The sequence below is a fragment of the Scleropages formosus genome, chromosome 13 (assembly GCF_900964775.1).
Source record: "Scleropages formosus chromosome 13, fSclFor1.1, whole genome shotgun sequence".
In the NCBI taxonomy this organism is placed as follows: domain Eukaryota; kingdom Metazoa; phylum Chordata; class Actinopteri; order Osteoglossiformes; family Osteoglossidae; genus Scleropages; species Scleropages formosus.
In genome coordinates this window covers 17059946-17076451 of record NC_041818.1, presented here as the reverse complement: position 1 = coordinate 17076451, position 16506 = coordinate 17059946, and the positions used below count along the sequence as shown (strand labels likewise).

Genomic DNA, 16506 nt, shown 5'->3' with positions numbered 1-16506 from the left:
AACCCCAGACCCACCAGGCAGCAGAACCTGGCGCCCCACTGTGACCCCTACATTATGATGCAGTTATACAAAAAATACTTTGACAAAAACTGTTTTTCTCATTTTGTTCTTTGAAATGTTTCTGAGTGGATCCTGTTTATTCTGAATATACAATAATATTACACACACGCACACACACCCGACCACACAGGGTGTAAAGCTGGAGGGGGAGGGGACACACCCAGGACGGGACGCCAGTCCACTGCAAGGCACCCCAAGTGGGATTCGAATCCCAGATCCACCAGAGAACAGGCACAGGCCAAACCCGCTACAATAATATTAATTCCCTGACACAACCATTGGTCTTCACATACACACACACAGACACACACACATTTGAAAAGGGTGAGGGTTGTATTAGGGAAACTGAATATGCGAATTATTTTTAGTCAGCCTAATTTCTAAACAATTTGTTTTTCAGCTGACAAAACAAAAGTGTTTCTGTCTATGAAACCACCTTCACGGCTGGTATTTTGTTTCATAAATGAGTTCTTAGATTTTATTGATACTGACATGGCAGTTAAACTGATAATGGTATCAGTGTCTCTCAGTTTGCTGCCTGTAGATGTTATTCACTATTTCCTAGCTCATGTCCTGAACTGAGTTCACAGACATGCAAACAAGGAAATTATAAAGCTTCGTATCAACAACACAGAAGTGCGTGCCATTAAATGCCAGTACTGTAGCTCCAAGGAATGTGGAATGATCCCTGGAACACAGTGAACCTGTGCCATATTTCTTCATTTATAACAGTCATTTATTAAAATACAATTTTATCTCTGAAGATACTTGTGAAAATAAACCACTGAAAGTTACACACATACTGTAATTATCAATACTGGTTCAGTATATCCCTTGAGGGAACTACAGAGTCTAGTAATTCAGTTTGATACTCACTGGTGCAACTGAGCTTTTCGTAAGGAATTTACTGGGAACGGATGCCTTCAGCTTGTTAAGGATTATAATAGGAGTAATACATGTGTCTATTTAAAAATACATAGATTTTCATATGAAGAACATATATTAAAATACTGGATTTTTGAAGTTGCTATTCCCTCTCGTTGTTTTTTCCTTGTTTTCATTCTATTTTGTGTTTAGCTTCCAGTTCAGTTCAGCAGTTCACTTTAGCCTTACAGATAAAATCTTGCAGGGATTAATCAGATACACTAATAGTTTATTTCATTAATATGACTAGTGTTGATTATTTTGCACCTCTGAATACTGAAGAACATAAAAACTTTTGATAAAGCACTGTATCTTAGAAAATAGCGACACTATCTATGCGAAACATACTGGAAAGACACTTGGTTAGGATGGAAGGAAAGGCAAACACGGGGATTGTTTTTTGGCACTGAATATCTCTACTTTTGCTCGGTGTGTCGTTTCTGTCTCTGTCAACTTGAGTTAAGTACATTATAATGTTCATATACATATATGCCAGAAATAACACTTCCTTTCCCAATAAAACAAGATTTGTTTCATAACAGAAGTCTGTCGGCGGCCGAAATGTTCAATATGTTAGTGGGTGTCTGGAGTCTAATAAAATGAAGAAGGAAGTTGCTGAAAACTTGTGTTGCATGGCCCTGGCATAAAGCAATCGGCAGCTCTAAGGAAACATCTGGACTGCAGCGTGTAAAATAAGACGCCTTGTATCAATTTGTTTTAATTTCCTAGTCAAACAGCAATAAATAAAAAGTTCCACATTAAAGACAATGAGTTTTTGCCTTCAGGAGACTGGGGGGAGTATAACTGCGAAATAGCATGTTTGAGATTTGCCTTCTGGATGCACTAGGACTGTTAGATTTTATTACAAAGCTTTGGTTTTCTTTTACAGACTTTCTAACAGTTAACTATTGCTTTTTTCCCTTTCTGATTCACATAATTTCGAACCAGCGTAGTGCTGAAACAGCTGGCTGAAAGTCAGCTGTTCTTCAAAGAGTGGTGTTAAGCAAATCCAAGGATGACAAATGGATGCTAAATATCATCTTCTATATATAAACCAAAATTCCCAGTGACAGCAGAACAACAATACTTCAGCACATCAAAATTATAGGGGGAATTGGAATTTTAGGAAGACAATAGTATCCTTCTGTGTTTCACATTATATGGTTTGTGGTTTAAATTCCTCAAACATATTTCCTGATGTCCAAGAAAATTTGTTTTTCACTACAGCTTAGTAAACTGAAACGTTTGTAACTTAGGCAAAAAATATGGAATGGGCTAAATTTTCAGTATTAAACAACAGCAACTGTTTAGAGAATACGTTAGATTTTGCAATAAACTAAAACTATTAAAATAAAAAAAGAAGGAAAAAGAGGCTCTCTTAAACCATTTCGCTGCTCCCAAGGACATGCAGTTAATTCACACAAAAGTTTCTGAAATTCGGATTCATACCACTTAATGGTTTTGCGGATATTCACAGGAGCAGGAAAGAGCAAAGTTATTCCATTCATCAGTCGAGCAATGTGCCCTTCGCTTTGGAAGTTCACCATGGGTCTAATATTCCAGGCTTCTTTCAGCACATCCCCGCTGACTAGTGCCGAGTACAAACAATGCTTTATTAAAAGTCGGCTAAAGAAATGAGGGCAGACAACATTCAGACCATCTTCTAAAAGGGCTTTGGCCTGCATCCTGAAAATACAAATTTACAGTGTTATTTCATTAAAAATCTGAATTCAAGTATCTGCTTTCAAAAGTTATTAGAAAACTGACAGCTCTATCCGGAATAAATAATAAAATATGTAGCGTAATCACAGATTTTAACAAAGATGATCAATCAAGGCACTTCCTATAATTTGTTAGGTTCTATCTTTATGGCCCAGCTTCGTAGATAAATACTCAAAGCGCTAATGACACACAACTATTTATAACGGGAAAAAAGCTGCATTTAAGTTCAAATATAGAAGACTGCTTTAAATGCTCCTAAGAATAATTGTATGTAAATTATAGCGTTTTTTCAAACAAATTTTCGCAAAGTCTCTTCGTTGAGATTTAGAGGGAACATTAAAAGATGTTTCGATACAGCACGTTTAAATAAACATTTCAGCACCACGGTTTATACGGCAACCCATTAGACACAGGCACTCTTAGTTTCCTCTAAACAAAGAAATGACTTTAAAATAGTTATTAAATTTTCACATACTTAATTTGAAATGAGAGCTGATTATGTTTATGATCTTGGACCCTGTTTCCCTCCACCTTCCGCCCACATCCAACATCCCTTGTTCTGATGCTCCTTTTGCTCAGCGCAGTGATTTGTGGCAACAGGCAAACATAGGAGACTAGTATTGGTTTTAAAAAGGCTCCACAGTGAATTTCCTCTAGAGGAGCTGTGGAAAGTGGCTGTAATCAGCCTAATTGATTCTAAATAGGCTCTGGGGGCAAGGCAGAAATTTCTTACTGCAGGAAGTGTGTTTGTAGGGGGGGATGGGGGGATGGGGGTTGGGGGGGGTGACTGACAAAGAAAAAGGGTTTGTCAGAAAATCAGCATGCTTTAGCTGCCGTGTTTATGACTGCAATAGCTTTTAAGGCAAAGAGGATCAATGAATGCCACTGAACCCCAGTGTGAACGCGCTCATCCATAAACCTTCAGCCAAGCTTCACCTAGACAGTTTCAAGGTGCTTGAGATCTTTAATTATTTTCTTAAGGTGTCTGTTGCCTTAAATTACTTGTAAATTATCGTTGAGTGGAATGGCTGGTTTAAGATGCGTCTTTCTTTTATGGGCAATTTTTTTTTTTTTTTTACATCCAGTTTTTAAAAAGGGCTTTGCCTACAACTCATGCTACCACATTACCCAGCCCCATTACTTGTAACTTGCTTTCTAAAAGTGCACCGCTCCTCTCTCTGTATCTGTAACAGAATGAAACAATATGTTTACATACTGTGGCCAAGCAAGCAAATTGCATTTGCAGAGTGGTTTACATTACAGTGTTATTTTGTGGAGCACGTAAATGCCTCATGTTTACAGTGGTACAGGGAATCTTTCTTAAAACAGGCCTGTCACTATGTGACTGAAATTTTGTTTCCTACAAGAGCATTTCACATTTACACTTCCTGATTTTGTGTACAGAAGGCTCAGTAAGAGCCATAAAAAGACCATAAAGCTATGAAAGAGTAATGTATGGCGACACATCTCATCTTAAATTTACAAGTATTTTCAAAGATAATTTTTTTTGTATGTTAATAATAATCATAATAATAACAACAACGTGATTTAAACCCATCGCTGTACTTATGTTAAACATTTCACATCTTCACCTCAATCTGATTTTCCTTTGAAATATTTCTAAAATAAAATTTAAAAAAACTCTTTCTATTGATTTTGATGCCTGAACAAACGCGACAAAAATGGTGGCATTCCACATCATCAGTCACCACTAATTTAATATTTAAAGAGAGGCCTGCCAGGGAGAATTACTGCCAATGAAATTAAACTGTTTCTGTGTGCCGGCATTTAGCTGAGTGTTTCTTTTAAATGGCTTTTAAACCTGTCATTGCTGTCAAAGGGCCTGACACAAATCAGGTCTTCGATCTAGCAGACGACAACGTTATTGAGAAGACTAGGAACCCACCCCCTGCCGCCCCTCCCCAACTCCCTTTCTTTCTCCATCTGGAGTTTATCAGCTTCTTTCCTGGGTAGCATTACAGTGAACAATTATCTACAGATCAGGAGACAGCAGGACTTAAAAGCCTTCAATTGCGGAGGGAAAACAGCAGATGAAAAGGGGGGCACATGTGTCCCATCACCCTAATGAAATCAGCCTGACAATCATGGCGCGGAGCAGGCCGGGGGGGCCGCCGCTGCACGGATTAACATGACACGCTGTCATCCCTATGCAGCGGGCAAAAAAAGGCTCGTTCAAAAACAAACAAACAAGCTCGATGCGATTGGTGCAATCCTCTCCGGTTCCCAAGCTGACAAAGCTGATGAGGCTCCTGGTGACATGATTCTGGAACAGTGTCTTAGGGTTTGGAAAAAAGTGCTGCTTAGGTTTTATTTTAACAACAGAAGTAAAAACAAATGAGATTGGACTGCTGTCCAGTCAGGGTGTAATCTGCCCTATGCCCTGTCCTTCTGGACAGGCTCTGGACCAGCAGGACCCTATACTGGGCAAGTAGTTACTGACAATGAGAGAACGAATGTTTAAAAAATAGCTTAAGCGCTTGGAAGATGCATTTTGCTGTTATGCCAAGAGCATGTTTGACCGATGGAAAACATCAAATGAAAGGTTCAACTATTTCTTGCGAGAAGTCAGTCGTTTAGTAGCCAGTGTCAGAACCGTACTTTTCTTCACTTCAAACAAGGCTACTGTTTGGAATCACTTCCTCCCTTCCCTGTAGTCCTCGCTCTTTCCAGTTCTGCTCTGACTGAACATTCTTTCCTCTGGCTTTGCAGCTTTGTAATTTCATTTTTTTCCCACCCCCTTGCGGTAACAACGTCACTCGAACAGGCGGAGAGGTGGTAATTGCCGGGCAGATAATCAATTGGACGCACGGCACCGGCGTCCTGTTTCAAAAGGTGCACGACGGGGCCTTGACGTGCTAACCTGCGGGTGGACAGCATGGGCCGGCCCGCACAGCAGTCATCGCTCTATGAGGCCGTCTGAGAGCGAGAGGCGTCTCCTGCACCCGCCCACGGCCCACTGGGTCTGGCGTCTCCCTCTCGTTAAACAGTGGCGGGTCAAAGACACACATGTCTGCGATGACCAAGGGGCAGGAAGGATCGTATTAATAAGGTGCCACTCAGCCCGAAGGTGTCGGGTGACTCTCTTGTTTTTTTTTTCCACCCCCCCCCTCCCAGGACCTTATTTTCCTTTGCTCTTTCTTGTTTCTCTGAAGTCTGCATTTTAATGTCACCAATAACATAAAGACTTATGTGCTGGTCGTCTAATGACAAGGAGTCTTCTCACGTTCAGTACTTCTTGCCTCTAATTTCTAAAGACAATTACTTTATATCAGAACAGAAAAACAGTTTGAGGACAAGCCTTTTAAGTTGTCAAAATGTGCTATTTACAAAAAGCCGAGATATAAATATATAATGTTTCCCATTAATCTTCATTGTGCACAGCTTTTAACACAGTGTGCACTAATGCAGTGGAATTTCCGGGACTTGTCTTTCCCTAAACCAGCATGCGCGAAAACGACTCAAATGCACTCCGGTCCTTTTCCCCTAACTTTATGTGTGTCTGGCCTTTTGAACTAATTAAAATGGATTAATTGCTGCGCAAATTAAAATGTTTCCCTTGATTTTTTTTTTCGTTCTTATTTTTTTTTTTAACACTGTTACCTGCACGAATCACAGGCCCGTCTGTCGGAAACCGTAGGATGCAAAGAAAGCCCTTAATTTATTTGCAGGCATTTACACGGAAACTCAAGCTGTGAACACGATGATTCATAAAGCCTAATGAATCCGCCAGCCCTGGGCCTGGTCGCGGCTTTAATCCTGCCATGATTATAGAGCAGGACGCTTCTGCAGGGCTGTAATAAGAGCGCCGCAGCCCAGACTCTAGGGAGGCACTTAAATGTTGCTTTTGTGGGAGGCAGTGAGAGCAGAAAGGGCACTGGGCTCGTGGTAGCCCTGGCCTACAGAACCTGCGCCAAACAACCGATGACAGCGACGATGGTGACGGCGATGCGGGGCTGCCGGGAGAAAATGAATGGGATTTATTCCCTCAATTACATATGGCGGGTCTTGTCATGTAATAAATCCTGTAATCTCATAATCCTGTGATTTTGCAGGTTGGTGACTATGAATGCCATCGCAGAGTTGGCTTTTGTGGGATAATGAATTGTCTGGGACATAAATGTCAGGATCTCAGTTGAAAAAGTGATCTCGGTTTGCCCGATAACTACTCCAGCTGAATTGGCTGGGCTAAGAAATGAATGTTTGAGGAGGGTAGCAAGACACATAGGCATGCATTTGGTTCCATTACAAGGTTAATGTTACATCAATTATACTGACATCAGTGATTTATCAGATCAAAAACAGGCCTTCCCTAAAAAGATCATTCGGTCAACCATAAGAAACAAATTGGTTTTAGGAAAGCAAACAACAAAAAAAAAAATGAATTCAGCTATTGCTCTTTCGTAAAAAGATGTTTCGTTCCATTTAACATTTTTGCATGAGGCCTCTATGTCTAAAACAGATTTAACCCCAAGTAAAAATAAATCTGTGTGACTGACACAGTTCTTTATGATACACAGTCAGTTTGCTGTGTGAACCTGAAGAGTTCACATGACAGGAGAACTCTTTGCCTTTGAAATAATAGGCTCCTTCTTAAAGCTAATCGGAGCGGGCGCCATACACCTCAGGAAGGTAGCAATTTTCCCTCATTACAGCTAAATCTCAGTTAAAAGTGCAGGATTCCAGAGGCCTAATTACAAGGTGTTAATAATAACAATATAATGACAGCAATTTTCAAGCATGCCTAAAACCTTTAATCTCTCAAAGTGGCTCACACAATTGGCTGTACGTTTACCTATGCACATAGCCTTAATAATATAATTTGGTAATGCAGAACATTATTGTTATTATTAGCATTATTATTATTTCTGGACCATCTGTCTCATGCACATGTGCTGCATGCTGATTGTTTTCCAGCTGTATCTGAAGGAGCAAACAGGCAGAAACTTGCTGTGTCCTTTGTTAGTGCATGGGAACAAATGGAGATGAGTCAATACAAATAAGAAAAAATAGAACAAATGAAACAAGTGTAACAGTGATTAGTAATTATACATTGAAATTTTGTTTTTTTTTTTTTTTTAAAAAAAGCTAAATTACATAAATATGACTGTCATGAACCTCCTTTATGGAAACAGACATTGATTTTCAAATTACTTTATTTTCATAAAGATTGAAAAAGACATGCTGTCCTGTTATCCAGATTTAAGTATGACTTTAAAACATTTACTTTTTGATAGCTGCTTCTCTGTGACATTTAAATCAGTTAAATACAGCCTTTCTCTTACACCTCAGAAATAGCCACATGCTTTTAGTAAACTCTGCAAAAAATGTACAATGCCAGCCTCATAAGTGAATGTTTAAACATTGAGTAGTCTATTAAAATTAATCGTAATTGATCTGGATATGCATGTACCTCTCGCTGCCAAGAAAACTTGAACAAACTACTTTTTTTGGAGGATCCTGAGCCAAATGCTTAGAAAGGCCCCCTGGGACTCAAACTACAATCTCATTGAAGTTCCATCCAACAATTTGACTTCTTTACTGTGCCAAATGGGTGCCTAATCCATACCCCCCTTGCAGTGGGGTTGCCATAGTAACTCACCTTAGGCAGCCTGCTTTTGGACTGTATGCTTTACATATTGTTGTTCCTTCAGCTTGATTCATAGATGGCCATTGTGGGGAACTATGTACTTAATTAAAATAATAAAAAATAAACTACAGTAAGATTATTTCAACTGTCACAGGAAGTGCAAACTCATAGGTCAACTCTTCTCTAAACCGAGTTCCAGATTTGTTCCAGCCAGAGATCCACATTAAGGGTAACGTGCGCTGTTTAAGTGACGTTCTGGTCATAGTTCCTGCATACTGTATACAAAATAACGCAACACGCCTGCTGCAGTGCCACTGATCTCCGCAGTCACGGCGAAAAGTTTGTATAATGAATGGTGAACACATTGTCCAACAGTTTTTTTTCTTCTTGTATTTTTTTTTTTTTTTTTTTACTATTCCTAATTGCTGTGAAAATTTCAGAGATGAAACCAGCCACTCCACGGCCCGTCGACATTCATTCCCCACTTCAAAGAGGCACACCCTGATAAATATGCTTGAGGCGTGTCCAAACATACCAGCACACTGCAAAAGTTGTCACCAGGGGTTTGTTCCAAGCATTTTACTAATTTACTAATTGCTTCCCTCACTTGAACAAACTTGAAAGATGAAATGGGATGGAAAGAAAGACAATAAATAAATAAATAAATAAATAAATAAAGCTAAGTTTCAGCCATGATATAGGGGATACTGCCATACTGCCATGCAAGGCAAGTCAAAGGAAGGCTCGTTGGACAGACAGGCAGCGGGAGCGGGAGCGGTGCGGTACGCGCTCCACCAGCGGTCGGACAACCAATCCTGCCGCACTGTCTGCCCTAATAAATCGTGTTTATCTCTTCATCGGGGGCTGGCTGGGCGGACCGTGTAGCGGCACAATGCCCCCGGGTTGAGGCGTCACTGCTGACGGAGGCCTCATGAGTGGAGCCGCCGAGCCGAGGCGGTTCCTTCCCCGAGGAGCGCCGCTTTCATCTGCCCGCCGCTGGCGCCTCCGCGCGACCTCAGATTGTCTGCGAAGCGGCCCCGCGAGAAGGCACGCGGGGAAAGGGGGCGGGGTGTGCGTGCGCGCGTGTGTGTGTGCGTGTGTGTTGGGTCGCGGGGGGGGGCGGTAATTTTGTTCACGGAATGCGGCGCTGCCAGTCGGGTTGCGCACGACACACTGGCATCTTCTTCATCTTCTTCAACTAAAGACTCGCACACTTGTAACTCCGTGTGAAAATCTGAGTGTGAGGCGGAAGGAATTTCACTCACTGTCACAAGGATCTGCGCTTTTTGAACAGCATCCACTACTATTATATTTGTCTGACCCCGTGCGGTAATCAACTGTTAGCATGACCCTTCTATGACACTGGAGGAATTTTGATGTTAAATTGATGTCTTTTTTTTTTTTTTTTTCTGTAGCATATAGGTGATCAAGGGTGAGATTCGAAGGGAAAACATTCACATTGTAAAATAACAAAGTAACAGTCCTAAACTCTTTCATCTGCTGCCCGGTACACACCAGCGGAGACACTATAAAAAATATAAAATATAAAGTATAAAAATGTACTAAAATTGAGACAATTTGGACAATTTAAAAAAAAAATAATAATTAAAAGATAGAACTCGTCACATCTAAGTGAAACGACATTGTACGGATTATCATGTTTTTTTTTTTTCTATAAGAATTTAGCCACAATTACAGAAACTGTTAAAAAAAGAGTGAGACAGGGATTACATTTCATCAGAAACTACGGACGAGGAATTGCAAAATACATTTTGTACTAAAATATAATCTTAATACAATCTGACATAGATAAACTCTGATCAGGTACCGTGGCGTCCGTAAATATGAAAAAAAAATCAATATTTAATGAATTTCGAATTTAAACCCGACAATGCTGTATAACTTTCCTGGTAAATAATAGAATAAAGAATAAATAAAAAGCCAACTGTTTGACAGGAGTAAAACAAAACAATATAATTACATTTATTTTTAGATATGCATAAATTTGAGGTAAACCGAGTTAACTGTTCCTGGCAAGAAAATTTCAAATGAACTACAATAAAATAAAGTTATTGTTTGACTGAATTGTGCTTCTTAATACTGTTGGCAGTATTATTGTTAATGTTTGTCTTTTGTAATACTCATGCAACAAAACTGAAAGAACAAAAAATGTCACAAAAAGGTTGATAAAAAAAATTACCAATATATTCATTATGGCTAATAACAAGCTGTTGGATATTAATCAATAGTTGCCACTTCCCATATAAGGCTAAAATAAGACTTATCGGTTTAATATGCATGTATTTATATTAGGTTACATTTTAAGTTGTTATTATTGGCAAAACGTTTATGAAATGCTTTGAAAGATGTGTATGTTTGCGTACTTAATTTGAAACAGACTTCACGTAACGCAGATTCAAAAAAAGAACGTTATAGTTTAAAATGTCGTGCAATATTATTATTATTATTATTGAATGAAATTATTATTAGGATGTTAAGATAATTAGATTTTATTTGTTATTAAGATGGTAACATACATCATCTCATCGACAACCGGAACCTAAGGAATGGAAGAAGAATCCTTTATTGATTTATATTGCTCTATAAGACTTTCATTGTTTTACACGCATTATGATGACAGACTTTTTATAGGTTGAAGAATAATAATAATCATCATATTCTTCATTAAATGGAATACTATCGTGCAATCTATTTCTTAATGCAAATCTAAATTTTAGATAGACATATCAAGACCCGTTTTAGTAAAATTTGTGCAATAGCCTCGCATCTCGGAAACACGTTTACAAGTCGCGTCTGCCTTCTCCACGCGGGCACGGAACAGACTAAAGTAACAGGCGGCCCTGAATCCCCTAATACATTAAGAAAAGTGAATCTTTTAACTAGTGAAAGAGAAGTGGTTAATCTGAGTTTCCGCTTCAGGTAATTAGCCGTAAATTATGCGAAGGGACCCTTGTGTTTACATGGGATTAGAGCCCTGGAGGTATCAGTAACCCGCCACAGCGAGGGCTCCACGTGATTCATTACACTTTTATTTTTCCTGCGCCTTCAGGATCCCCGAAAACTTGCGAGCCAATTAGAAGCGCCGAGCGCGCGATGCCGCTTTCGGTCAGCGCTGTGATTGGCTGAAAAACTTAACGACCTCCGCAAAGTTTTTCCTCCTTTCTTAACTTGACAGTTCAATGTGAAACTTCACCGTTCCTGCGTCTCGAGGAGGCTAGCGGCCGCGCTCCTTCCGCGGGGGCTTCGGAGGAATTTTCACGGTTTCCCTCCTCGCTTTCTTAGTTTCGAAAGAGTGTTTCGCTTTGGCTGCGAGGACTATGTCTTCCGCGAGGAGTGCGAAGGACGGCTTGTCGCCGGACGGGGAGGAGGTGGGGACGCGCACGGTCCAGGTGTCCAGTCTGCCGTTCAGCGTCGAGGCGCTCATGTCGGACAGGAAAACGCGCGGCGACGCGGCGGAGAGAAGCGAAGGGGAGCCGTTAGGGACCCCCAGGGGCCACGCCTCGCTCTCCTTCCCCAGAGACTCGTACAGCCCCGAGGTTTTCCCCAAGCATTACGTGGATGCTTCGCCCGTAAAGTCGGAGGCGTCGGAGCCGGAGGACTGTGCGCCTTGGGCGGCCAACCCGCCCTTCTCCCCGCCGCCCCGTAAGTGCGCGCATCGCCCACACTTTTTTTTTTTTTACCTGCATTTTACCGTGTTCAGTTCAGCTCTCTTGAAAGTCGCACCGCACGGCAGGTTGATTTCGAAGGATTTTTTTTTTTTTTCCCCCACAACACAAGTATATGGAATTTTTTTCCACAAACGAAGGATTTCCAAAAGAGTTAAATATTTAGTTTTATAACTAAGTGATGCGTTTTAACTTTAGGGGGAACGTGATTATTTAACTTCGATTTATTGCTCGCTATCATTAAATGCACGGCCTAGTCTAAAAGTTTGTCTCAAGCAACAATTTAAGTAATTTTAGAGAAGCCAAATGTGGAAGATGAAGTTTTAAACTTACAGTTAGAGGTTTCTTTAGAACTGAGAACACACAATACTGCATTTTCTGGCAGTCCAATTTAGTTTTTTTCCATTTTAATTTCATGAATATTTTAGAAATGCATTTAACATTTCTTATGACAGTGAAACGGTTATATTTTCACAGCTGCGTTGTAAATTTATGGGTTTGTTATTTTTAACTGCTGTGTGTGGTGCTGCTAATTAATTTTCTAAATTTATTGGTTATTTAAACCTTTGGATAATTACTACAATATATACAATTATTCAAGATGATTCGTTTTTTCTTTTAGGATTTATATCCTACTTTTTGTCCCGTTTTTGAAGGCTGAACAATCATAATGCTCATTGGTGCTATTCTGTCATTCTACAGACTATAAAAGATTGAAGGCCTGTATTTAGTCTGTTTGCATTTTCAGAAAATCAGTTTGAAAATCTAAACACTACTGATGTTCCTTAAGTACCCATATGATACATCTGTGGCATTTTCATGCTTATAATAAATCATTTCATTACACTGCTTTATGGGTCGCTTGAGGCCATTAACATTTTAGTTTTCTATGGGGACACGTGAAAATACTCCAGTGCTAATAAAACTCAAACTGCAGCTTTAAACTGTGAATGGTTTCATTTTACCATGTTGAGCATTCTACCATTTACCACTGCATTTAAAGAATGTTTGTTAATGGTGGATGTCGAAAATGTAGTTCAATGTTCTTAGAAAGAGAGAGTGAGAGCTAATTTTGACATTGAGACCCGATTTTGGATGGGAAATGACATGGTTTTTGATGGCAAACAGCTGAAGATCACTGTTTTCTCAGCAGATAATCTCTGCATTGGTAATGGTTAAATGAACTTGTTGAATATTTGGCAAAGATGCTGTGACTTTCAGGGGTTATATGATACAAGATGAGAGGAACCCCCAGGTCCTTGAACCTGGCGCATTCAGAGCAGTGCGAGCTGCCTGTAAAGCGTACAGCATATAATCTGATGATAAAGCAGCAGTTTACACTTGTCACGTAAGTAATGTGGTCATTAACATGAGCGGCTTTTCTGTTCCAGGGCAGCTGAGCCCTAGCACTTGTCCCCTGAGGAAGCACAAAACCAACCGCAAGCCACGCACACCGTTCACCACCTCACAGCTGCTGGCCCTCGAGCGCAAGTTCCGGCAGAAACAGTACCTGTCCATCGCCGAGCGGGCCGAGTTCTCCAGCTCCCTCAACCTCACTGAGACCCAGGTAAAGATCTGGTTCCAGAACCGGAGGGCGAAGGCCAAGAGGCTGCAGGAGGCTGAACTGGAGAAGCTGAAGATGGCCACCAAGCCCCTGTTGCACCCTAGCTTCACGCTACCCTTCCCCCTCAATTCCCCTCTTCAGACGGCCGCCTCGCTCTATGGACAGTCGTACCCTTTCCATCGGCCCGTGTTGCCGGTCTCACCCGTTGGACTCTACGCCACACCCGTGGGCTACAGTGTGTACCACCTTTCATGAACGTGGACTCGCTTTTGGAGGAATGTCATGGAGCTTTTGACCTTCAAAACATCTCCTTCACCTGAAGACAGTCTTCATGTTTCTGTATGCATGATATAAATACAAAACGCAGAAGGCGGGTACGATGCAGCTGGACAGCCTCAGTTTGTGTCAAACATCAAATAACTTGTCAAGGAATTAAGCTTTGCGTTTACATCCATGCGGGATACGTCTTTAGTTGCTCAAGAAAAAACACGATGCTGCACAACCTACAGGACATGCCTTCTACAGAAACCTGTATGGTTATACAGCAGAGGTCTGCTCTTTTGAGCTTACGGGACCTTGAGGATTAATAACTGAGATTTGGACATATATTGGTTCGTTTGTAGATCTTTCCTCCGTATATCCACTTTCTCTGTCTTTCACAGTTGTCATATTTAAACTCTTGTTTGCACTTCTACACCAGTTAGAGCCAGTGCAGATCTTTTTTTTTTTTTTTTTTTTAAACCTGTCAACATTGTCATACTTTAGAGGTCTTTAGTCACTATACAGGTGAGTGTTTGTTTGACCGCTGCTTCTGTAAGTCGTAAACCCGTCAATCCGAACAACCTAATCATGTGTTTAATGGTAATGTATCTGGCAGCAAATCAAATTTTTCCAACAATCAGTTGAGCATAACCAAAACATGAAAGATATTGTGGTAATAATATTTATTAAATTCAGTTATTGGTTTTCACTTCCTTTTTCTTTACACAATAGGTGTAGCATGTTAAATTAGGTTTCATATTTTCCTAGATTATTAGGCGCACACATCTCTTCTCAGCACTTACTGTACCGGCAAGTTTTTTGCAGTCTAGAAGTAAGGCTCATCAGGTTAAACTGCTATGACTGTTGCGGAAAATGTAAGTGAAATGTTTTGTATTTATGGAATGCAGCTCAAACGTGGAAATAGTAAAAATTATGAGATCAGTTGTAGTGTCAAGTTCCTTCGAAAGGAACTGTGCTGTACAGTTTTATAGATATTATTAAAGAATCATCTCTTTCCTGCTTGACATTAAATTAAAAATATTTCTAACCATTTTATTAATTCTGTCCTTCTTTGTTTCAGAGCCACTGTGTATTTAAGTAGCTGTGTGAGGCTGTCACAGCACGTAGTCTGCTGTCTGAAGTTTGAGACATGGTTCCCTGTAAAGAAATGAAAGTAATTTAGCTGGGAGCCATAGCTCTCCTTCATGCGTGGATTTACAGCCTTCAGTGGCAAGGATGCTGCGCTAAATCACAGTAACTACATTCCTGTGTTGTTTTCAATAAATTTCCCTGGGCATAGAACAACAAAAAGTCACTGAGTCTTGCCTGCGTGCTGAGCCCTGGCCACAATGCCCCTTTTCTTTTTTTAGTCCTGCAAAAAATATGGAACAGTTTAGTAACAACAGGGTAAAAGCACAATGCCTCTCTGCAGTACTCAGAAATGACCGGTCGAAAAAAAAAAAAAAAAAACCCCACCAGTCAGCCAGTAAGAAAATCTAAATCAGCTTCTCATTCGAGGAGGATATTTATTGAATTTCATTTAATCTATACAATATGATGGCAGTTTAAAATGACATTTATGTTAGGAAAAAGAACAGAAAGAATGAAACAGAAACTATGAAATTAGAGTGCTGGGCTACAGAAGTTCTCGGTCTGTAGTCCCGCTTGACAGCTGTCTCTTCTATGTCGTGCAGTAACTAACGCGGTAAAGGTGGACACTTTAATGTGGCCGTGGAAAGGGCGGCTTAGGACTTCCTCCTGTCTTTGATGTAACAAGGAAATCATTCATAAGCACCCCTTTTTTATGAGCTTTCTTCTAATCAAAATAAGTCAGTCTGACAAGTCTTTCGAACCTTTAAACAATTAGCTTAATTAAAAGCAGACAGACCTTTGGGGGTGTGTGGGCAATTCCAACATTTTGCTGCTCAGGAGCTAACAAAAAAATTGAGAAAATCAGGAATTATTTATGCCTAGGCTATTAGATCTTGCTCAGTTGACTTCAGTGAATTATTTCAGCAAATATTTATTTTTTTCATCGCTTCCCACTGCTTAACGCCAAGGTGATTGCAAGACTAATTATAATTTTGAAAGGTTTTTGTCTTCTGTGTCTAGAACCGTGAAACAAGTTATGTTGCACGGCGGTGTAATTGCATCGCTGCTTTACTGAAACCACATAACATGTTTTGAGCAATTGGCAAGCGAGTTACTGACTGTACAACTGAAATAACAGGTTTCTGCAAGTCTCCAGCTCCTACACAGCAGCCTTCTGGCCAGTTAAATGTGCAGGTGAGGTTGGTCTGAACTTCGCACACACCTTTCGTATTAATGGAGAAGCAGGGACACTTTCGAGAAGTTATGCTGTTCAGGTTCCCCCACAGTGTGTGAAAGACAGAGACGGTGTCTTCCGCTGATGTACGGATGAGTGATCATTGTAAGTAGTGTATCTAGCAGTGTGCGTCACCTTGGTGAATAAGGTGTGTGGGCTGGTAACACTACATAGAGTTCCTTGGAAGTCGCTTTGGAGAAAAGCATCTACTGAATAAATAAATGCAAATGTATTACAGCGCAAAACATGTCAATCACAATTAGGGTTTTAACTTTTGTCTTAATATTTTAAAAATAACTTAGCGACTTGACTGTGACATTTCCTGACTGAAAATAACTACGGAACACAGATGTAG

At 40.3% G+C, this 16506-nt stretch overlaps 1 protein-coding gene across 1 annotated transcript; it reads left to right on the top strand.

Annotated features, from left to right (window-relative positions):
* The first annotated feature begins 11521 nt into the window (after nt 1-11521).
* On the top strand, nt 11522-15188 carry msx2a (muscle segment homeobox 2a). The gene is made up of 2 exons (XM_018756362.2): nt 11522-11977; nt 13392-15188. Exons 1-2 carry the CDS (start codon nt 11653-11655, stop codon nt 13817-13819), a joined length of 753 nt encoding a protein of 250 aa, XP_018611878.1. The 5' UTR covers nt 11522-11652; the 3' UTR covers nt 13820-15188.
* The last annotated feature ends 1318 nt before the right edge of the window (nt 15189-16506 follow it).